This window comes from Astatotilapia calliptera, chromosome 5 (genome assembly GCF_964374335.1).
Source record: "Astatotilapia calliptera chromosome 5, fAstCal68.1, whole genome shotgun sequence".
Classification (NCBI taxonomy): Eukaryota; Metazoa; Chordata; class Actinopteri; order Cichliformes; family Cichlidae; genus Astatotilapia; species Astatotilapia calliptera.
The window spans coordinates 19,534,621-19,557,201 of record NC_137426.1 but is presented as its reverse complement, the minus strand read 5'-3'; the positions used below and the strand labels follow the sequence as shown (position 1 = coordinate 19,557,201).

The 22,581-nt window shown below is 39.2% G+C and overlaps 1 protein-coding gene and 1 long non-coding RNA gene across 7 annotated transcripts in view; one reads left to right on the top strand and one right to left on the bottom strand.

Moving 5' to 3' along the window:
• cacna2d3 (calcium channel, voltage dependent, alpha2/delta subunit 3) overlaps window positions 1-22,581 on the bottom strand; it is a 39,267-nt gene that overhangs the window by 2,880 nt on the left and 13,806 nt on the right. For 3 of the 6 annotated variants that reach the window (XR_013909246.1, XM_026167834.2, XM_080301815.1), the window contains exons 8-33: window positions 21,757-21,817; window positions 21,077-21,227; window positions 20,787-20,861; window positions 20,595-20,684; window positions 18,665-18,778; window positions 17,582-17,660; window positions 12,139-12,272; window positions 11,697-11,714; window positions 10,090-10,161; window positions 9,252-9,332; window positions 9,093-9,167; window positions 8,080-8,163; window positions 7,721-7,792; window positions 7,561-7,622; window positions 7,403-7,470; window positions 7,033-7,078; window positions 6,824-6,921; window positions 6,577-6,670; window positions 5,127-5,222; window positions 4,888-5,009; window positions 4,248-4,325; window positions 4,102-4,163; window positions 3,967-4,011; window positions 3,814-3,876; window positions 1,574-1,644; window positions 63-138 (exon numbers count right to left, since the gene is read on the bottom strand). Coding sequence is in view for 2 of the 6 variants with exons in the window: in XM_026167834.2 (XP_026023619.1) it covers window positions 63-138; window positions 1,574-1,644; window positions 3,814-3,876; window positions 3,967-4,011; window positions 4,102-4,163; window positions 4,248-4,325; window positions 4,888-5,009; window positions 5,127-5,222; window positions 6,577-6,670; window positions 6,824-6,921; window positions 7,033-7,078; window positions 7,403-7,470; window positions 7,561-7,622; window positions 7,721-7,792; window positions 8,080-8,163; window positions 9,093-9,167; window positions 9,252-9,332; window positions 10,090-10,161; window positions 11,697-11,714; window positions 12,139-12,272; window positions 17,582-17,660; window positions 18,665-18,778; window positions 20,595-20,684; window positions 20,787-20,861; window positions 21,077-21,227; window positions 21,757-21,817 (2,087 nt within the window). In the remaining 4 variants the exon portion in view is untranslated. The remainder of the gene's footprint in view (window positions 1-62; window positions 139-1,573; window positions 1,645-3,813; window positions 3,877-3,966; window positions 4,012-4,101; window positions 4,164-4,247; window positions 4,326-4,887; window positions 5,010-5,126; window positions 5,223-6,576; window positions 6,671-6,823; window positions 6,922-7,032; window positions 7,079-7,402; window positions 7,471-7,560; window positions 7,623-7,720; window positions 7,793-8,079; window positions 8,164-9,092; window positions 9,168-9,251; window positions 9,333-10,089; window positions 10,162-11,696; window positions 11,715-12,138; window positions 12,273-17,581; window positions 17,661-18,664; window positions 18,779-20,594; window positions 20,685-20,786; window positions 20,862-21,076; window positions 21,228-21,756; window positions 21,818-22,581) is intronic. The other 3 variants (XR_013909248.1, XR_013909247.1, XR_013909245.1) reach the window with 2 other exon arrangements.
• LOC145428910 (uncharacterized) lies at window positions 1,959-3,093 on the top strand. Its single transcript, XR_013909252.1, has 2 exons — window positions 1,959-2,398; window positions 2,494-3,093. It is a non-coding gene; the product is annotated as an uncharacterized LOC145428910 (long non-coding RNA).

The window sequence follows — 22,581 nt, the reverse complement described above, 5'->3', positions numbered from 1 at the left end:
ACCACAGATTATAAATATCCTTTGACTTCTCTTCCTCTAAACGCTGTCTGTTGCACACTTACATCTGACAAAGTGCGTGCACTGTCACTGCTCCCAGCATACTCTCTGCAAAGGGCCTGGTAGTCATAAAGAGTGATCCTGAAACACACACAGCACAGTGAAGGTCTTAATAAACATCCGATCTCATCATCATCATCATCGTTTATTTATATAGCACTTCGAAAACACACCTGGTAGACCAAAGTGCTGTACAATAAAAATATAAATATAGTAATAAAATAGCAAAAACCAAACATAGCAATAAAATTAATAAAAATGTCAGTTACCCACAGAGTTAAAAGCCAGGGAGTAAAAATAGTTTTTTTTTTATCTGGACTTAAAAACTGGCACTGATGTAGCCTGTCTAATATGGAAAGGAAGAGTTTTTCAAAGCATTGAAGCCGAAATAGAGAGTGCTCAGGCTCCTCTAAGTTTCAGCCGTGACTTAGGGACTGAAAGCAACAGCTGCTCAGCTGACCGAAGCGAACGAATGGGGACATGGGGCTTCAACAAAACAGACAACACAAAAAGTCCAGTTTGAGAGATAAGATTTTAACCACAAAAGTGCCGAACCAGAAATTCCCGCACAGTGCTGTAAGCGGGAGATCAGCAAATCGTGATCCACTGTGTCGAATGCAGCGGTCTTGTCCAACAAGACAAGCACTGCATATTTACCACGCTCTGTCGTTATCAGAATGTCATTCATAACTTTTACGAGGGCTGTCTCCATACTGTAAAAGGGCTTACAGCCGGACTGAAAGATTTCACACAATTGAGAGTCATTCAAATAGTCCATCAACTGAGTATAAGCAATCCTTTCCAGGATCTTACTCAGAAAGGGAAGCTTGGAGATGGGTCTAAAATTTGACATGACTGAGCTGTCTAACCCTGGTTTCTTAAGTAAAGGATGTATGACTGCATGCTTAAATTCGTAAGGTACTTGACCAGACAAAATACTAGTATTGTATAGTATACTAGTATGTTCAGAATGTGTGGTCCGATGGTAGGAAATACCTTTTTGAGAAAGCGGGGAGGAACAACATCATTTGGAGAGCCACACGGCTTAGATTTCAACACAGTTTCACTAAAACAGGTAAAACAATTGGTAGAAAAGTAAGAACCATGCATGCCAGATCAGCAGAGGTCTCAACCTAGCAACCTTGTCCACAAAATAATTAAGAAACTTATTGCACATAACCTGAGAAGAGTGCAAAAGAACATAGCCTTCTGTATTATGTACATAATTTATAGTGTTATAGAATACACGAGGGTTATGCGAGCTGGCAGCAATAAGTTGAGAAAAATAGGAGTGCTTGGCAGCCTTTACTGTTCTCTGATAGACGTTCACAACAGTGAAGGAGAGGAGCCCGTTCGCACAAACAGAGTTCAAAACTGGTGTGGCGTGTTGAAGGGGATAGCTGCTTAAAGTCTTGCTTAAATGTGCCTTATTCTCATATATAACAGCATGCTTTTTAGCCTTTGAGTTTAATTTATTAGGTTAAAGCTCAACCAGTTGTTTAACTGTGTCTCAAACCTTTTGAAGGATCCCATTTGTAGCAGTTTGTTCATAACAGCACCTTCCACCTCTCCAAAGAAAAGCCCTGTCTGAGAGAGAAATGATGTCAAAGCACACCAGAAAGCATGAAAAAAAGGATTTTAATTTGTTTAATTGTGTTTTATTTAAGCAGCATTAAGCATTCACAAAGAAACATGAGATGCAAGCTGGCTTTTTAGGGCATCAGCATGTAAATGGCGTCTACCACAGTGAGGTGGTAACCACTGAGACCAGGGGCCTGTTCTTCGTACGTCGCTTACTACATCCAAGATCAAATGACACATCCAAGACCAAACCATCGCGCTAACCGTGAGCTCGCTAATCCGGTTCCCCGAACACACCTGCTGTTGACGATCAGTACAGCTGGACGCAGGAATGTGACATCACTGGGTGTCGTAAAAGGGGCTACGCATCGATAGTAGAAACATTGATCGGCAACCCGCTGATTGGTCGGCGAAAATGTCCAAGGGGCGTGCTCGGTATTTTCCGGCAGCAGAGCAAGAACTCATGAGTGAGGGATTTCAGGAGTTTCAGAGTTTAATTAAAACGCAAGAGAACACTGCAAAGGCTGCAAAAGCAAGGAGAGAGGGCTGGCAGAAAGTTGCTGACAAATCAAACTCGTAGGTAATTTAATAATAATAATAATAATGGATTGGATTTATATAGCGCTTTCCAAGGCACCCAAAGCGCTTTACGATACCACTATTCATTCACTCCCACATTCACACACTGGTGGAGGCAGCTACGGTTGTAGCCAGGCTGCCATATCGCGCCATCGGCCCCTCTGGCCAACACCAGTAGGCGGTAGGGTAGATCTATCATATGACACTATATTGTCCAATATCATATGGCATTATATTATATTATAATATGTTATATTATATCCCCTTTCACATTAGAGCCACAACAGGACCCACAAGAACATGGGAACAAGTAAAAGTGGAATACAGGAGTATTCTACAGAATGGTAATATTTATCTCTTAGATTGCTTTGCGTCTCTTGGCAAGGTAATACTGGCCTGTAATACTCTGTTAGTTTGTTCATAACAGCAACCAAGAAAAGGGCAGAGGAAAAAAAGACAGGTGGTGGTCCTGCACCCCCTCGTCAACAAGTTGGTTAAGTAAATAATACCCTCACGGGAATATCGATATCTCTCTATGAGCACACTGTCGCGCTGAGCTAAAGGATCCTGTCTGTCCCGCAATATACGCTGAATTCTGAGGACTCTCCTTATCAATCTTGCACCTTCCGCAATGGGTTGGTCGCGTATACGGACAGGACATGGCTGCGACAGGCTTCCCAAATCCACCTTCGCTTTTATAGCCGTGGTCTCTCATCTTGATTACACGAAGTAATTTACAATTACTACTCTGAAATATGAATTACATCTGTAATAATCACATACATGTAATAGAATGTTAATAGTTCATTTCCCTTTTTTAGGAAATGACCTGTATGTATCTGTGTGACATCAATAAAAGGATCAAGTGCTGCATTATCTTTAGTTACATTGATAATATTTATTTATGGTGAAACAGTGGAAAAATATCGCTGTTGCTTTCGTATAAATGAAGCGGACATACCTGCGTGGCCGCGATCTAATCCTGTTTACATAAAGTAAACCTGCTCCCGAGCAGGTTTACGCTTACGGCTCTGTTGCTATGACAGCAAGTCCCGGATGAGCTTCGGGGAACCGAACGATCAAAGATCACGCGAAATCGTCAACAATCTAATCCAGCTAACTTACTTAGCGAGGTACGAAGAACAGGCCCCTGGTCAGCTAAATGTTGTGTAGCCGGAGCTATTTGTTCTTGGTCTGCAGTTGAAGGTTATGTGAATGCTCTGATGCACACAATGTAGAGCACTTATATTACCAGATGTTACTTAATGTCTTTGGGATTTTCTAAAGTGGTAAATGCATAGTTCACTCTTCCACTTTGATATTTCCTTTTGACACTAATGCATTTCAAGACTCAATGGAAAGCCATTAAAGGAAGAACTGAATGAATAAATATCATAAAGAAAATTTCTATGCCTAAATATGTAATAGAAAAATTTGCTAGTTTTTTAAATTTATATCTAAATTTGTGCTTTTCACAGAAATGTTAACCCTGGACAAAGGAAGGTCAAAATCTAAAAAGATGAGTATTTTATTAAAAAGAAATACATTCTTCAAGCCAAAACTGGTCCTTTGATGTAGTTTAGTTGCACACAGTACCTGAGACTGTTCTTCTGTAACAAGAATAAATCCATTGTTGTCAATGAGATAACAGTTGATGTCCTGTTTGAAATGTGGATATAAAGATCATAGTCATATTTTCTTCTAATACCTTTCAGCACTCCTCAAGTCAGAATAAAGAAGCTCTCTTACCTCATTATCGCAGCTAATGCTACATTTTCCATCCAGAGCTGTACACTGAGCATATAAAGGACAGGTTAGTTTCATGCATAATCATGAGGCTCACTTTTGTATGAAAAACTGTTGTGACACTTGGTGTGTTGTTACCTGTCTGCAGGCAGTCCAGAACTTCTTCTGAAAGTATTCAAGCTTCATTTGGATCCCTACAGCTGAGAGCAAGACCAAGCAAAAGTGAGCTTGGACATAAGTGCAGCTAGAAACTAAAGATATGACAGAATATTCAAAGTCATTACCAGCAACAATTGGAGATTTCCTGTCATCGAGGAGCTGAATTGCTGTGCTGGCCAAAACCACACTTTTATTTTCTAAAGCTGGAGGAGAAAAGGAGATAAATACAGCTCAAGTTATAGTTTCTGTTCACTAGATGGCACCCTTTACCCGGCAACCGCACAATAAACCTAGTAATGGAGTTCAGTCTGGTCTTTTTTGCAGCCAGATGACTATAATAATTCGGAAATGGGTTCTGTGACAGAACATTTCAGGTTATGATGGCAAAGCCTGGCTGGATGCAGTCATTATTAACAGGGGAAAGGCGGGGCAAATGTCCCGGAGAAGGAAACTGAGATCTCTACCCTCCAGATAGTAGACAGCACGTGAGCCACATTAACGGCAGGAAAGCTGTGAGGGAGATGAGCATCCCACCAGTAAAAACCACAGTCCATAACAGAGAGAGAGACGTAGAAAGACAAGTTAATGCCTACAGGAACCAAATGAATTTGCAAAATGTACAGTGTGCAATGCTGCATTGAGATGAACTTGTATATTAGAAGATACAGGAAAATTTACCAGCATTGTGGAGATAAATTCATGTTTTGTACATTTTTGTACAGGCTCATAGAGCTGATATTTCACACTCCATAATGTTCTGCATACCTGTGCTGAAGGGGATGGAGTAGACAAATGTGCCGGGAACCTGCTCTGCTGCTCTCTTGTACCACAGAGGGAAGTGATCAGCATTAAACACACCCTCCTTGTCCTCTGCTGTCAGGAAATCTCTGAGGAAGCATACAGAGTGAAACTGAGGTGAAGAGCAAAGGATTAGATTCATCAAGTACAATCACAGCCTCACCTCACGCTGAATGGTTAGAGAAATGTTGAGCGGTGGCACTCACCTGTTGGAGAGCTGATCAACGGGTACAAACAGGTTGGTTCTCGAAAGACCCGTACGTGTTCCCAGAAAAGCAATCTCCACTCCTTTGTCTGAGTTTCTGTTGATCGATTTTAAAGCAGTGAGTGCATGCCACAAAAATATACCTGCGCTTTGATTTTACACACTTTCCCTGAACATTTGTGACTGATTTAATGCAGCATGTAATTTAAATTTCTCTTTGAACACAGTATTTGACAAACTGGGTATTTTTACATAAGAGTTAACTTAACACGGATGTTCTTATTAAGTTCATACTTGATTGCTTTTTAGTTATCCATGTAATTATTCACATATGACTTCTGATGCACTTAGTTTGATATTTTATTGGCAAAATTATTTATTTGTGACAAAAAATATTCAGCAGCTTTATCAAAAGGAAATTATCATCAGTTGCAAACATGCATACACATCTTACACATTATTCCAGAATTCAAAGTGTTGCATCATATCCTGTAACAGTGTAATAGTTGATGAAGAATTAGCTTCAGCAATATCAGCCAAAAACTGAATTATACAGATGTATTAATTTGAGTCTTACAAGGCATATCTTTTTAAGGTATGTATAATTTGAACAAAAGATGTTATTTAGAATTAAATAATTTCATAATGTGTCAGAGATTTATAAATACTAGTAATAATTAACTTCTTATTTGCTAAATGCTTCTAAAGTATTAAAGTGATCAAACCTCAGCTACATCGAAGCACCTCTGTGCATATGGCACTAACACAAACAGCACTTCTGACTTTGCTGGTAAAAGATGGCGACTGGATAATTGCTGCACTCCTACTTGCAACATGGAAAGTTTTGCAATCCATCATATCAGCATAGTCAATTAAAACTTAATTTAGCGTCGTGTACACATGCCACCAGATGGCTGTTTTTAACTCCCTGAGGCAACCACAAATTTTCTTAAATGCACAGTAATATATACCCCTGTGACTGATTAAATGAACACTAAAATCAAATAAATCATATTGTTTTATAATTTAAAAAAATGAAACATATTGCATATCATAATTTTGAGGTTTGGGGGGGCTTTTTTTTAACTTCTACAATCTAATCTTATTTTAATGTTCTTTTATTCAACATGTGTGTTGAGCATAATCTTTATGTGTTTAAATGTATTCAATTATGTGGAATGCAATGTTTTTTTTAATCTATGTTTTTAAAAGCAGACCCCAGGAAGACAATCTGTGCCTTCCTAATAAATAAACAAAACAAAAGATGTCAGTATTTACCCAGCAAACCTGCTGGGCTTCTGTAGGAACCCTTCACCCTTCATTTACAGTGACATTTAAGAGTGCAGATGAATTACAAGCAATCTTGTGATAGTTTGGTATATAATGATAATCATATTATTAATGCTTTATTCACAACTATATCTCAGGAATAGGTACCTAAAGTTTCTTACTCTGACTTGTTGAGAGCCAATCCAGTCCAATAGGCCTCGAGCGGAGCAGTGACCACAGCATCAAATAAAACCTCCTGGATCAGCTCTCTGTCACCTGTAACATCAGAGGATAACATGGGTCTGATTAACTGTATATCCATCTCATTCAACATGTTTTTGTCTTGATCACACTTGATAGGATAATTACATTTCAGAAATTATAGGCTGCTTGTACTATGACTTGCTTATGTGTCACTTTATGTCTTACATTTGAGGTGCGGTCTGCGGCCCGTCATGAAGAGTTTAATAGCTTGAATCTGGGTCAGGTGACGATGTTCATGCTCCTCCTCTATGTTGCAGTAGGTCCTGCATCCAAAAGAGCCACACTGTCAGACCACAGGCCTCAGGATCCCTGGTGATCACAAAGGGGTAACCTACATAACGCATGAATGCCCACTCCCATAACCCCTGTGTTACCATTCGTCTGCCAGGGCGACATCTGGCTGTTCCAGATCACGGAGCCCTGAAAAACACAAGTCAGTAACGCTTCAGCAATGCCGATCTGCAATGACTGAAACACAGAGTAAATTTACATGTGCAAGGATTTTTATCATTAGAGAAATTTGGTTATGTGTTCCTGATGTAAACGTCTTACTTTGTTGTGTTGGTACAAAAACTCATGTATAAATGGATATAAATAACCAGGTTTTATATATTTCCTGTAAATGCCACATTCTCAGGATACTCACTACAGGATACTAACCAAGTAAGATCTTCCTCACAAGCCATTTCTTCATGTATTTGTGAAGTATTCAGACTTAAAAGTGTAAATCAAAGAGTGGAGTACCTGCTTCGAGCGACACATTTCCTCTGAAGAAGTACTTTCCGTGACCTCTTGAGAGAGCTACTCCGACACTAGAGGCACGCACCGAGAAGAACATTAGCCTGAGTCAGTCAACGTTTGAGTAGAAGTGAGACATGAATGTAATAAAACTTTTCTTCCACCTGAATGGAGTTCCTTTGATGTCAGTGTAGTAATAGTCATTGTGCATCTTTAGCACACGCCTCTGAAAGAATAACAGATTCATTCCCTCAGTTCAGAGACAACAAAGAGAACATTCTCATTTGTTATGGAGACACTAAGCGTCTTTATCTGCAGCCTCACCCCTCTATCCACAGTCTTCTTCACCTCCATAGAGAAGGTCCCTGTCCTCCTGTTCACCATAGCATTGCGTAACTAGAAGATAAAGCAGAGAGGGCAAGGCTGGGTCACTGATCATACTACCAGCCGGATTTCAATGCAATTGCACTGTGTTGCAGAAAACTGAGCAATCCCACCATGGCAATTCGTATGCTAATTTGATCTAATAGAAGCCTTTGCCATTACCGAACAAAGTAATAAATGTGTAATTACAGTGTGTAATGAAGTCACTGATTTGCTTAATATTGCAGATCCAAACACATTTAGTGGTTCATATTCTACTAAACATAAAGGCTTAAAACGATATGAATTTTGGCACATACTATGCCATCTTTGTCTTCCCATTCCACCTCCGAGAGATCCACACTGCTGTAGTTGGGCTTCCTCCTCTTCTGACCCTCCTGATACTGCATAGAGGAACACAGCATGCACAACTTAGTGACCTTTTTAGTGTAATATTATTTTATTTGAACTAATAGCTTAACTTAGGTTCAAACATGTCATCTTATCTAGCCTTATTCATCTGTTAAACATACACATAAGACATAATTTTCAAATGCATGAGCCAGATATTAAGGAAATAGATCAATTTAGAAATCATTATTTTTCACTGTAATCTGTCTTTCATGTTGCACTTTCAGAATTAAGACCTACTCTTATTTATCAAGTGCAGTTATTGAGGTTTTGCTGAGTAATTATTTAACAAATCGACTGTGAAATGAACACTGTCAGGTAAATTAAAAATAATTAATATGATTGATAGAAAATCCACGCTCAAACAACTCTACATCGATGCATTAAACTTTAACATGTCAAACTTTGCTACTGAATGTAGTCCCGATCCACATGAAACAACAAGTCAATGACTACGACCACAGCACAGTTTTAGCCACAAAGAGACACAAAGAACCAACACAGACCAACACACACACGCACACACAGTTGCACAGAGAGGAATAGCACTAACACTGGCACACACAGATCCACTAGCACAGCCATAGCTCCCGAGGAACCAACGGTGCCAGGGCGAGCGGCTGTGATCTCTGCCAGCGAGTGTTAAGTTACCTCTGGGAAATCTCAGGCCAGCCAGCCCTATGAATGGCCTTTATCCCTGCATGCATACATCAAAGGAAAAGGTGGGGATTACAGACTATACGAGCCCATGTAGCCTCCTAACCAGATAACACATTTGTCTCTGCGTACCCTCGTGGGAGGTTCATATTTTTGGTTATGCATACAATAGCATGGACAAAAGAAAAAAAGGAAAAATAGGGTCAAGTCAGGGAATGCTGTGAGAATGTTCAGGTGTAAAAATAATGCTAAGAAAGTGAGTTACCAAAGGCCTGAGGTCCGGATGTATCAGGATGTAGCCATTGTTTGTGATGGCAAATACATATCCATGGATCCCTAACTAGAGACAGAAAATGAGATACTTAAGGCAGAATGAAAATATGCATATGAATACATTAATCTAGCCCAAGACAGCTGATTGTACCATATGTTTGGGGATGAGCTTCATCAGCTCCTGCAGAGGGATGTCTGTTCCTACCACCCCCAACAGAATACCCTGGTTCTTCTGCATGAAAAGATTCAAAACACATACACAACTTTAGATAAAAACGGCGTTTAATATTCAGTCACCCAGCAGTGGGAGGATATCATTGCTCTAGTAAAAGGTGTTTAAAGTATGAAAAAGTAAGTTTAGTCTTTGCTTTGCATAATTTAAATGAAAGAGAAGGGGCATTTCACCTTGTCAGTTTGGTAATTCAGTCCACCAGGGGTGTTTTTAAGGTATATACAGAAGATAAAGTCAGAAAGAAAAATACTAAGGTCTGGTGCTTGCACTCTGATTTCAATTTCTCTTTATTGTTCATTTTTTTCAAAAGTTTAGATACAAAAGTGTCTTTTTGTCAGAATTTTTACACCAAAGAAGCCATAGTTTGACAAATTTCTTGTATTCATATAGATTTAAAGTGGACCTATTATGTTCATCAGCCCTACATTTATATGCCTGAAACCAATTAGAATAGCTTTTTCAAAATTTCCATATTAAAAACAATCTTTAGTTATCAATACCAGAGCTTTACAAAGCCTATAAGTTTATCCATGACCCTAAAACAAGCAGTTTGAGCACCCCTTGATCATTTTTAAAACAACTTTCTTCTGACTGGCTGTTCTTTAAAAAAGAAGATTTGAACATCAGGGGAGTTTTTGCGCCCACATCCACATATAGTGATTGATCTCACCCACAGAGACGCGACACACAGCCGTTATGTGAAATTTAATCATCAAAACACCTAGTAACTAGCTAATAAATGCTATAATTGACTCACAGTTTCATTCTTTGTGCTGAAGACAGGCATGGCCACTGTAGTTGTCAAAGTTGGGCCCGATTTGTCGTTCAACTGAAAAAAAAAAGACACAGAAAAAAGCAAAAGAGGACTTTATTATTTATAATAATAAAGCAAGGGAAGAAAAATTGTATTGAAAAAAACACTCTCTCCCCTAGATAGGCTCTGATAATCAAACATAATTAAAATAACTTTTCGTTTTTTAATTAAAAGCTCTGAAACTGACAGGAGCCAACAATGCATTCATCCACAGAACATAAAACTTTCATTAAACTTTCTTCACCATCACATTTGATACATTTTAAGACAAGTTACATACAAAGCATGCTGCCTATGTTTATGTTGACACATTTTGTTTATCATCAGTACCTAAAGTCCTGCAAAATTATATTAATGATATAGATTATGTAAAAACAATAAATCTGAACCACCCAATAAAGTAGTTAATTGGTAATAACGATACAGCCTAAGTTACATATAAGTGTGTTATTAATGTATTTATTAAATGTGTAAAAATTGATCCCATAACACAAGACTGATGTGAAAGGCAGGGGCGGAATTTATTCCCTTCACATAATATATAACTGTAGCATCCAAACGGTCCTGAAGAATTACATGTAAAATGAACTGAGACTGGTTAAAGCCTTTAACTTGTCAGACCTGAACCATGTGCGGCTCATGTGCTCAGGAGGATGAAGGCTGACATCAGCGCATGAGCACCATTAAAATAGGTCTGCCTTTCCCTCACATTGTGAAATGGTACAGCTGAGCATGCCTGTGTCCGTGTTTGTGCATGAGCGTGGTTGATGTTCAGGTTGTGTGTGTGTGTGTGTGTGTGTGTGTGTGTGTGTGTGTGTGTGTGTGTGTGTGTGTGTGTGTGTGTGTGTGTGCGTGTATATATGAAGCCAACGAGCTGTGAACTGCTGTGTGTACAAGCTGGCTTGACAAAATGAAGAATGGAGGCTCCTTAAATTCATCACAGCACACAATGGAAGAGAAAACTGGCCTGCTTTAGTCCTTACAACCATACGCACACAGGTACAGCAATGGACACCTCCATCGCTCTCGCTCTCTACCTTCTTTCCTTCTTTCCTTCTTTCTTGGTCTCTCCTCCAGTGTCAGTTTTATTATGGGCTTTAGGAGATAAAGTGCAATGATCCACAGAATGATGAATGGTGTGTCTGAGGCTGAGATACAAGAGCACACACTGCAGAGGACAATCTCCCAACCCTTTCTGTATGTGTGTGTAAATGTATATGTGCGTGTGAGAGGGAGAGTGTGTGTGTTTTAGTGTGTGCATGCTTATTGCCTCCATATTGGAAAGAAAGACAATAAATGCTCCTCTGCTGTTTGTGCCCCTCAGAGCAACCCCCCGACTGAAGCATGATGTCGAAAGGCGAGAAACAATGGGCAGGTATTTAACCTCTCAAGTCACTTCTGCTTCATATAATATGACTTGTACTGGCTGATACTGAATAAAAAAAATTTTTATATCCTGCCCATGATGCCTTTTCTGGTCCTACTTCAGAACCAGATCCACAGCACAAGGCCAGTTCTTGCACAAGAAAACGAAAACTTTGCTGACGTACCTTGTGGGCCAGGGAAAGCTGATGGGGAAGAAGAGATACACAAGGATTGAATCATCAGTGAAATAAAATCTGCATATTCTGCATCGACTTTGTGGACACAGATGCACACTGGGGGGAAAAATCCATGCAGATTAATGAAGCTCATAATGAGGAATCATTCCAGCAGCATGAGGAGTAATGATGAGAGAGCAGACCCACACATGTGAATACTCATTGTACAGTACAAGAGATGGACAACACAGCATGAAAACCTCATATCATGTAGAACAGCAACAGGATGCAGCATTTAAATGTCTCTGAAACAGACAGTTCGACAAATCTGTTGCTTTATTTCTGATGCTCAGGTATTTTATGAACAACGCTTTCACACCAGAAAACTATTGTATACTTGAATAATGAACCAGTAATATTAATTAATGTACAATACTTAAGATATACTTACAGCACTGTCCACGTAAGCCTCAGTCCACACTGTGTCGTGCTCATGATCGATAACCTTTGGGCGGCTCATGACATGAAGATATCTCATGACGTTCTCCTGAACATCAGCTAAGGTTGAGATCTGACTAAAATATCCTGCAATGACACACACACACACACACACACACACACACACACACACACACACACACACACATTAACCCACAATCACAGCAAACACACTTCTGCAAGAGGAAGGATGTGATCCATAAACTCATTAAAGAACAGCCCAACATGTGGAGTATTTAACACATCAAACGCAAAATTTACATCTAGTGGTTGGAACAACAGTTCCTTTACTGAGGTAAAGTTTAAAAAAAAATACAAGTGAAAACTCCAAGTTCGCCAAACGCATCAATGAACAATCATTCATAAAATGGATCTACAGGAATTTTCATCTTAAGTACAGACAACACGATGTAGAAAATCACAGCTTACTAAGCGGAGCATCTATGTGTAAACTATGCCGTTAGGGAGGGTCCTTCACACTCCCGTATCTAATGTATTCATATGTGTTATTCTTTTAAACTTAATTATTAACATTTTGCATAAGTGCATTAGAGACTTCCTGATGCTTTTTTTAATCGACTATCATGACCATAGTATTAAATTCCTGCTTATTACACAGAAACCACCACAGGTGTTTCCTGGTAGTCATTACTATTCTTTAAGTGTGTTTTAAAAGTCTATTACCTGGCTATGTTATTAAGTAGAAACAAGCTGGTTTGCATTTTACAGCTATGTTTTCTGCTTATTATGCAGAAACTACCCAAGATATTTCCAGGTAATAGCCTCACAAACACACAAGTTTGCTTTAATGGGATATTCGTATGTTATTAAATAGAAACAGGCAGTTTTGCATTTTGCAGCTCTGTTTCCTGCTTATTACACAGAAACTACCCTGGCTAATTGAGTGGTTATAACTTAGAAATGACCACCTTATCTCTTTCTTGTTACCCTACAATTACCACTTTATCACAGAGCTATATGTCCACATTGTTACCCCAGTTTTGGGGCCCTTATTATCCTGTTACATAAATTTCAGAGTACTATTACTCAACTCTAACCACTGTTGCTACCATGCTGGTACTTGGATATTATGTAGTTATTACTTTAGTAATTGCATAGTAATAACTTAGAAATTACTATATTATTACGCTCTTGTTTCCGCTTTGTTACCCTACTATTTCCCCTTTATTACCGAGCTGTGATAGAAAGTGGTACCGAGTTTCCTGATGGTTATGTGGGAGTGTTTGAGTTATATGTGCGTCCAAGCCTGAGATAAACTTTGCAGTTTTTCCCTCTGCCCCACTTCATTCACTGCAGCAGCAACACATTCCTCCCACACAGCGTGTTTGGCTTTGTTTGTCAACCCTTTACCATTCGTTTAATTTCTAACAATTTAGCCCTACTCTTTTAGTGTGAGGCTAAATCCAACCTTTGCTAACATGATCTAGGTAAGAGGAGAGATAAGTTTAAAAGATATTACAGATCGCTGGTGTGTAAACTCCTCAGCATCCTTAGACAAATCAAATGTAAGGACACCACTGGGGATGGTCTTCAGTCTAAGTCCATTTATTCAATTCAATTCAATTCAATTTTATTTATATAGCGCCAAATCACAACAAAAGTCGCCTCAAGGCGCTTCATAGATACAGAGAAAAACCCAACAATCATATGACCCCCTATGAGCAAGCACTTTGGCGACAGTGGGAAGGAAAAACTCCCTTTTAACAGGAAGAAACCTCCGGCAGAACCAGGCTCAGGGAGGGGCGGCCATCTGCTGCGACCGGTTGGGGTGAGAGAAGGAAGACAGGATAAAGACATGCTGTGGAAGAGAGACAGAGGTTAATAACAGATATGATTCAATGCAGAGAGGTCTATTAATACATAGTGAGTGAGAAAGGTGACTGGAAAGGAAAAACTCAATGCATCATGGGAATCCCCCGGCAGCCTACATCTATTGCAGCATAACAAAGGGAGGATTCAGGGTCACCTGGTCCAGCCCTAACTATATGCTTTAGAAAAAAGGAAAGTTTTAAGCCTAATCTTAAAAGTAGAGATAGTGTCTGTCTCCCGAATCCAAACTGGAAGCTGGTTCCACAGAAGAGGGGCCTGAAAACTGAAGGCTCTCCCTCCCATTCTACTTTTAAATACTCTAGGAACAACAAGTAGGCCTGCAGAGCGAGAGCGGAGCGCTCTAATAGGGTGATATGGTACTACAAGGTCATTAAGATAAGATGGGGCCTGATTATTTAAGACCTTGTATGTGAGGAGCAGGATTTTGAATTCAATTCTGGATTTAACAGGAAGCCAATGAAGGGAAGCCAAAACAGGAGAAATATGCTCTCTCTTTCTAGTCCCTGTCAGGACTCTTGCTGCAGCATTTTGGATTAGCTGAAGGCTTTTCAGTGAGTTTTTTGGACATCCTGATAATAATGAATTACAGTAGTCCAGCCTGGAAGTAATAAATGCATGAACTAGTTTTTCAGCGTCACTCTGAGACAGGATATTTCTAATTTTAGAGATGTTGCGCAAATGGAAGAAAGCAGTCTTACATATTTGTTTAATATGTGCGTTGAAGGACATGTCCTGGTCAAAAATGACTCCAAGGTTCCTCACCGCGTTACTGGAGGCCAAGGTAATGCCATCCAGAGTAAGAATCTGATTAGATACCATATTTCTAAGATTTTCAGGGCCGAGTACAATAACCTCAGTTTTATCTGAATTAAGAAGCAGAAAGTTAGCGGCCATCCAGGTCTTTATGTCTTTAAGACATTCCTGCAGTTTAACTAATTGGTGTGTGTTATCTGGCTTCATGGACAGATAGAGCTGGGTGTCATCTGCATAGCAGTGAAAATGTATGCTATGTCTTCTAATGATACTGCCTAAGGGAAGCATGTATAATGTAAACAGAATTGGTCCTAGCACTGAACCCTGTGGAACTCCATAATTAACCTCAGTGTGTGAAGAGGACTCTCCATTTACATGCACGAATTGGAGTCTATTAGATAGATATGATACAAACCACTGCAGCGCAGTACTTGTAATACCTACAGCATGTTCTAATCGCTCTAATAGGATATTATGATCAACAGTATCGAATGCTGCACTGAGGTCTAGCAGGACAAGCACAGAGATGAGTCCACTGTCAGAGGCCATAAGAAGATCATTTGTAACCTTCACTAAAGCTGTTTCTGTGCTGTGCTGAGCTCTGAAACCTGACTGAAACTCTTCAAATAAACCATTCCTCTGCAGATGATCTGTTAGCTGTTTGACAACTACTCTTTCAAGGATTTTTGATATGAAAGGAAGGTTGGAGATTGGCCTATAATTAGCTAAGACTGCTGGGTCTAGAGATGGCTTTTTGAGTAAAGGTTTAACTACAGCCAGCTTGAAGGCCTGTGGTACATAGCCGATTATTAGAGATAGGTTGATCATATTTAAGATCGAAGAATTAATTAATGGCAGGACTTCTTTGAGCAGTTTTGTAGGAATGGGGTCTAAAAGACACGTTGATGGTTTGGAGGAAGTAATTATTGAAGTTAACTCAGAAAGATCAATTGGAGAAAAAGAGTCTAACTTAATATCAATGGTACTAAGAGTAGCTGTAGATAATATTACATCTGTGGGATGATTATTGGTAATTTTTTCTCTAATGATAAAAATTTTATTTGTGAAGAAGTTCATGAAGTCATTACTAGTTAACGTTAAAGGGATGGTTGGCTCAAAAGAGCTCTGACTTTTTGTCAGCCTGGCTACAGTGCTGAAGAGAAACCTAGGGTTGTTCTTATTTTCTTCAATCAGTGATGAATAGTAAGATGTTCTGGCTTTGCGGAGGGCTTTCTTATAAAGCAGCAAACTATTTCTCCAGGCTAAATGATGATCCTCTAGATTTGTGACACGCCATTTCCTCTCCAGATTACGAGTCATCTGCTTTAGGGTACGTGTTTCAGAATTATACCACGGAGTCAGGTACTTCTGATTAGAGACCTTAGTTTTCACAGGAGCTACAGTATCCAGAGTCGTACGTAGTGAGGAGGTGAAATTATTAACAAGATAATCGACCTCTGTTGGGGTAGCGTTCAGATAGCTGCTTTGCTCTGTGTTGGTACAGGGCATTGGAGATGATAACAGTGGGTGGATTATATTCTTAAACTTAGTTACAGTGCTTTCAGAAAGACATCTACTTTGATAAAGTCTACTCTTCACCGCTGTGTAATCAATTATTGTAAAAGTAAATGTTATCAGGAAATGATCAGACAGGAGAGGGTTTTCAGGAAACAATGAATGCAAAAAATAATATTTTAAATTTAAACTTTACATTAAAACTTTTTAAACTATTATATGTTTTTGCATGTTTTTATTCACACAATTAATAAATTCTATTAGATTTATTAAGGTGATGTGGTGCACTAAAAAAAAAGAATTCTGAATCCTAAAGCTAATACAATTTCAACATGCTGCACATTTAAATCAGCTCACAATACCCACCGTGTGTAGTTTTTAATGACTTAACAACCCAACATATATCCATCAATCCATCCATTATTTCAATAGCTACTTATAAAATTCAGGGTCATGGGGAGGCTGAACCCAGCTGTCACATTTCAACATTTCCAGGAAAAATGACCCAGCTTTGAACTCACTGTCTTCACTGATGTCAACAGAAATGTCAGCAAAGTATAAGATTGCACAAAACAGTATCTCTCAAATATTTTGTGTATATATTCCATGTTATTTGACTATTATTGGTGTGTTTTAAAACTTCTACTGATTATATTAAAATTAAGTCTAAAATAGCTTTTAATTCAAATATGGTTCCAAACCAAAAGAAAGTACCTCAAAACTGTGTTAAAGTACACTACTGCCCTCCTGCTGATGTCTCTGCTGGATTGCATAGAGCCAGTGTTTCTGTTTAAACTGAGTGTCACCTCCTGCTGTTGCTGACAATGTTTTATATCAGACATGTTGGGTTATAACGCAGCAGTGGCCTGTATGGGAAGGAGGTTTGTGGCTTGTCATTCCACAATCCCTCTGTGATCTGTTTTCCTGGCTGTGACTTTCCCTTCCAGAGGGCACTCATCTGGAGCGTTGACGCGAGGGAGCCATCAGTAGTGAGCAGCCAAGAGGAAGACACTGACAGGAAGAGGGATTAGAGCAAATTGACCTCTGACCCTCCCGAGTGCCACTTCATTGCCTCTTGGCAGAAAGAGTCTGAGCAAGCACATGCATATGCGTGCACACACACACAAAACACACAAAGCTACACATACATGTCCAAACCACACAGACCCCAAAAATCCTTAATCTATCATATTATTGCACACAAGCGCAGCATCAGACCCTGTTTGACACTCTGATACGAAGCTGTCTTGGAAAGTGTTTATCAAAAGGTCTCCAACCTTTGTTGGCACAAGCCATCCATTTAAGGTTATCAGCAAATGCAGACTCTCGTCCAATCAGGTAAGGGAATAACCGGACCTGTTTAAAGGACACATAGATGACAAGAGTTTTTGAGAAAGAAGGATTAAAAAACATGCAAAGTGATGTATCTCCTCAGTGCTTCATCTTCCTGTCCTGATTCTATCTGGTTCTGGAGAAGGAGGAAGCTATATGTTCTTTTAAATTCTCAGGAGGAAAGTGTGTCTTTGCACTTTTCTTTTTTAGGCCAATCCTTTTTAGTTTATTTTAATTTTTTCATCTTTTTTTTGAGTTTATGTATTCAAATTAAATTAATTTTCCTTTGTTATTGTTTGGGCATGGGGGCATGTACAACTGTCCTTCTGAAGAACGCTGCGTGACACTTTGCCAGACCTGTACGGCTCATTGGCTCCAGATGCTTTGCTAAGCAGAAAGCATATAGAAAACACTGAAAAGCTGCCATATAGCAGCCCTCAGGGTGTATTTGCGGGGTGGGTGGGTAGGATGAAGGGGGGGTGCCCTGCCAAACACTGCCCGGTGCTCTGCCAAAAGCCCCACACATATGCTTCACAGGACTGAACAAAAGCCCTTTAGCTGTTGTTTTTATGGCTCTGTGAGCTGCACAGCAGTTCATTTCATTTTAACTGCATTTAGGTCTTACTGAGAAAGACCAACAAAAGATTTTAAACCCAGTATTGAATCCACGAAGAAGTGTGGGGAGAGCACAGCAGAGGGGTAAGAGTCCTTTGAGCCTGAGCTGCTTGTACATGCAGTGCCCTTGAAAATAATTAATTTCCCATGCTTTATTCCCTGAGCTGTAATTCATCAACACACTGAAAAACATCATATTGACAACGATTTTTACACGAGTGATAATGAATTAAGAAACCAATTCCTCAAAACATCAGACCGGAGCTCCGGCTGGGATAATGTAAAATGTACATTTGATGCAAGAAAACTGCAGTGCAAGCAAAAAACTGTGATGCTTACAATTTAAAATTAGACAGAAAAGACAATGTGATGGAGACGAATAGAAGGGGAGAGAGACAGCGGTTAAGACTCACTTTTCTTTCTGGCCAGTTGTATTTTTCAAAAACATCGTCATACATCTCAGTTGCCCCATCAGTGACGAGCATTATGGCCTGACTGCACACGCTGCCACGACCAGTCTGATTGAACTAAAGTACAAGGGGGGAAATGCATGAGAGTAACATAGCATAACAGAAAAATCAAACAATATCTATGATGTTATTTACACATGAAATAAATAGAACTAGCATTATGTTGAAGTAAATAAACCTGAAAAATGTGGCACACTTGACTCAGATGCAAGAAGATGCAGTGCAGTAATTAAGTGGCTTATTGACTTGTAGCAGTGTAAATGTGAAGAACCACAGGAGTGTGAAGAGACAAGATCACAGGACAAATCCTGCTGAGCACACCTGTTCTTAACATATAATATGCATCTTTTCATTTCTGTTGTCATTGGAGGACAACAAACAGAGACTGTGGTTGTATGTGTGAGGTCAGCATGACTCAGTGTCAGGAAAAACAAGGAAAAGGATGAAACCCTTGGCAGGTGCAGGTATTAAAAATTAGTTAGAAACATACAGCAAACTCTTCTGATTGGGTAACTTTGGATAAGGTTTCATCTAATATTAGAGAACGGAAAGAATGAAAGCAGTGACTAATGTGATCATCCACCACATCTGAATGTTAAAAAATGGTTTTAGTTCATCGTGTGTTTTGCTGACAGGAGATCTTTTAAACTGTCAAAAGTAAAACATGAGAGTGGCGACAGTGAATCGGTATAAACATTATCAGGAACACCAATTTTTTACTTGGATTAGTTAGACCTGTGCCTTTTCTGACAAATGCCAGCAGAAAGCTCAGTTGAGATGTTGCGGGATGCCTTTCCAGCTGTGGTTGTTCCTCATTTCAGGCTGTTGACTTGCTCTTGTTTTCTGACAAGCATCCATTCTTTCTTATAAATTCTAAACTCTTGCTGTTAAAGAGTTAAATCCATATTATTTTTTTCAGAAAATATATTATAAATTAGTATTGGCAGAATGTTTTTTGTGTTTGCTGTTTTATGGTACTTTTATATCACTAGCTTTGTAAAGCAGTTTGTGTGTGTGCTTCTCAGCTTTACTCTCATCCATCTCACCAGGCCTCGGTTTAAATGCTGCAGAGCTTGTCAAGTGCAAAGAGTTTCTCTGTGATTCGGTCTATGATAGGATGCATTGTGACTTTATTCACTGTGCAGCGGTGTAACAGTGAATTTCGATGGTAAGCTACGGGCTACCTGATTACCATATTCATTGCAGAGCTTTAATTAATCTGACAAATGCAGAGGTAAAAGCTGCGCTCCCTCAGCTTCAGCAGCACTGCCAAAGCTTGCCTGAAAACAGGGAGATAAAAGCAGTGCGGCGTGGCTCCTGGCCTTATCTTCTTTGTGTTCCAATCACACGTTATTAATCATTGACGTTAATTAGAGCCATTAATCACAGTTCAGAATAGATGTGTCTGTGTTTGGAGGGCGGAACGGGGATTGCAATGGAGCATTTCGATGGGCGGCACACCTCCCAAATGCTCGAATATATTTGACTAGAGTGTGCTACTTTTTATGATTAGCTCTGTGTTGTACTTGGAGCACATTCTGACAGTGAAAACAAATGTGGCTTGTAAAATGAAAGTTTCCCTTGTGTTCGGGTCAAATGGAGCACTTGAATTAAATGAGAACGAAGAAGCATTTGTCTTATGTGGGCACGTGCAAAAATTCATTATTTTTATGTCAAATTAATCAATAAATGAATTAAACTTTTTATAATAAAATTACAAATGCTAATAATCCAACATTAAAATGCAATCAGAAAATCAGAAGCTGTTTCACCTCCTTTGTAATAAGTTAATTTATTAGAGTATAGACTGAGAGGATGTTTGAAAGATTTGTCATTAAATGTCAGTCACAGTTTTTTTTTTACTGGAACTTACATCACTCAGGATCATGAAAGCTTCAGTCAGAGCTTCACCAAGCAGTCCGATCCCTTTGGCAAACAGCTTGTCCAGATGTTCACGGAAATGCTGACACATAACCACAAAGTGGAAGAAGAAGTTTTTCAACTTTAGCTGCGTGAATTCGACCTGCTGCGAGACATATATTCATTAGTTTTAATAGGGACTCACGTCTTTATTGGTTCTGTCGGCCCGGACCAGCGTACCATTCAAACAAGGCTCCACATAGTGGATCTCCTGATTATACTGTGGGAGTATAACAACCATTTAAACAGAAGAGATTTAAATAACCAATCTTTGTTTTTCATGGATGACTGCGCTCCAGTTATGCCGAATACAAGAACATTGTAGAAACATCTAAAAATGTGTTCATTAAAGTAACAGAGAGGGCCTGAGATTACGCAGGAATGTGAGAATCATTAATTTAAAGGAGTAAATACTTTGTTTCGACTTTAACTTACAGCAATTATGTTGAAGAAGTCATCATCTCCCAGTGTGTCTAATATGGAGGAAACAGTCTGTCTGGCAATGGTAAGCCTCAGCCCCTTCATACTTCCACTAACATCAACTAAGATCACAACATCCTTGGGAGACGTAGCGGCCTGAATGTACCTGTGAGACAGAGTTCACTTAAAGCAGGGGCGTCAAATATTTTAATTTATGGACCTTGTCTAGTTCAATTTAATCCAAAGGGACTAGGAAAAACCATCTATTATAAACAAAGTGTCTTTTTTTTTCTTTTTAGTGCAAAAAAAAGTAAAGGTACATTTTGGAAAAGTGTCAGTTGTGAGTGTGAGTGTCTTTAAAAATTGAATGCAATTAGTGTCTTCGATTTCCCACATCTAGTCCGTCTGCTGTAATTGCATTCATTGTGCATTACAAATAATAGCGGTTGAGCTACAAAGGCACAAAACCTTCACATGTAATTGCAGCTAAAAAAAACCTTTCAGATGATGCCAAGATCTAAAAATTAACTTTTGAAATGTCTTCCTTTGTTTATGTAATTTTGACCTCCTCACACCAGGGATAGTAGGAATATATATAAGATGACTTACACACTTCCTTGGACAAATAGACTAATGACTTCTAGAATCTAGAAGCTGTGTGATGTACAAAACTTCTCAGGTACATGCAGGCTTACCACTTCCGATTTCTGCAGTCGAAGCCAATGACGCCATGCTCATCTGGATGCCACTTAACTCCTGGGGGGCAGATTCAGACAAATCAGAATTGGCAGAATTTTAAAGTAATAAAATAACATTGCTTCACAGAGAGCAAACACAAGCACACTGACAAGATATATTAACATGTAACAGTAATCAAAATATAAGTTCTTCATCTGTCAAGCCCTTCAGTAAGACACAGCATACTACATTGTTCCAGTTACAGATCATAAAGAGTCACACTATAGTGCGCTGGGTAATAAGCTACATATTGGGAGGTTTGTTAAATACGGTGTTCACCTTGCATGAATCTACATAAAAGACTGATAATGCACTATATTTTTAAAGCCACCAGATTTGTGAGGGGAAAAAAAACAAAGCTCTCCCACTATCAAATTTAGCCTGTGGGTGAATTTCTCTGAGCCACTGAGTGCTACTGTTGCCAAAAAACTATTAAAAAGACATTACAAGCCGCATTGTTGCAGTGGGCAACATGTTCCCTCGTTATGATGAACACACTCAGTGTGGCTTATCTCGAGTCAGTCCCACATTAACCATCCTGATGCAGTAGACTCACGAGGCTCATCAAATCTGGTTTAATCTAAGGATAAAAACACTCACCACAAAATAGCTGTTGAGACCTATTTATTTAAAGTTTAAAAGCTGCAGTGCTTGAAAAACCAATGACACTAAAAGACTCGACATCTCTGCAAAAACTGAAAGCTCTAAAAGGATATCTGGGTCTGAATTAATTAAATTTTAATTTGTGAAGATATGAAAAGACATGAAAAACACACAGATGT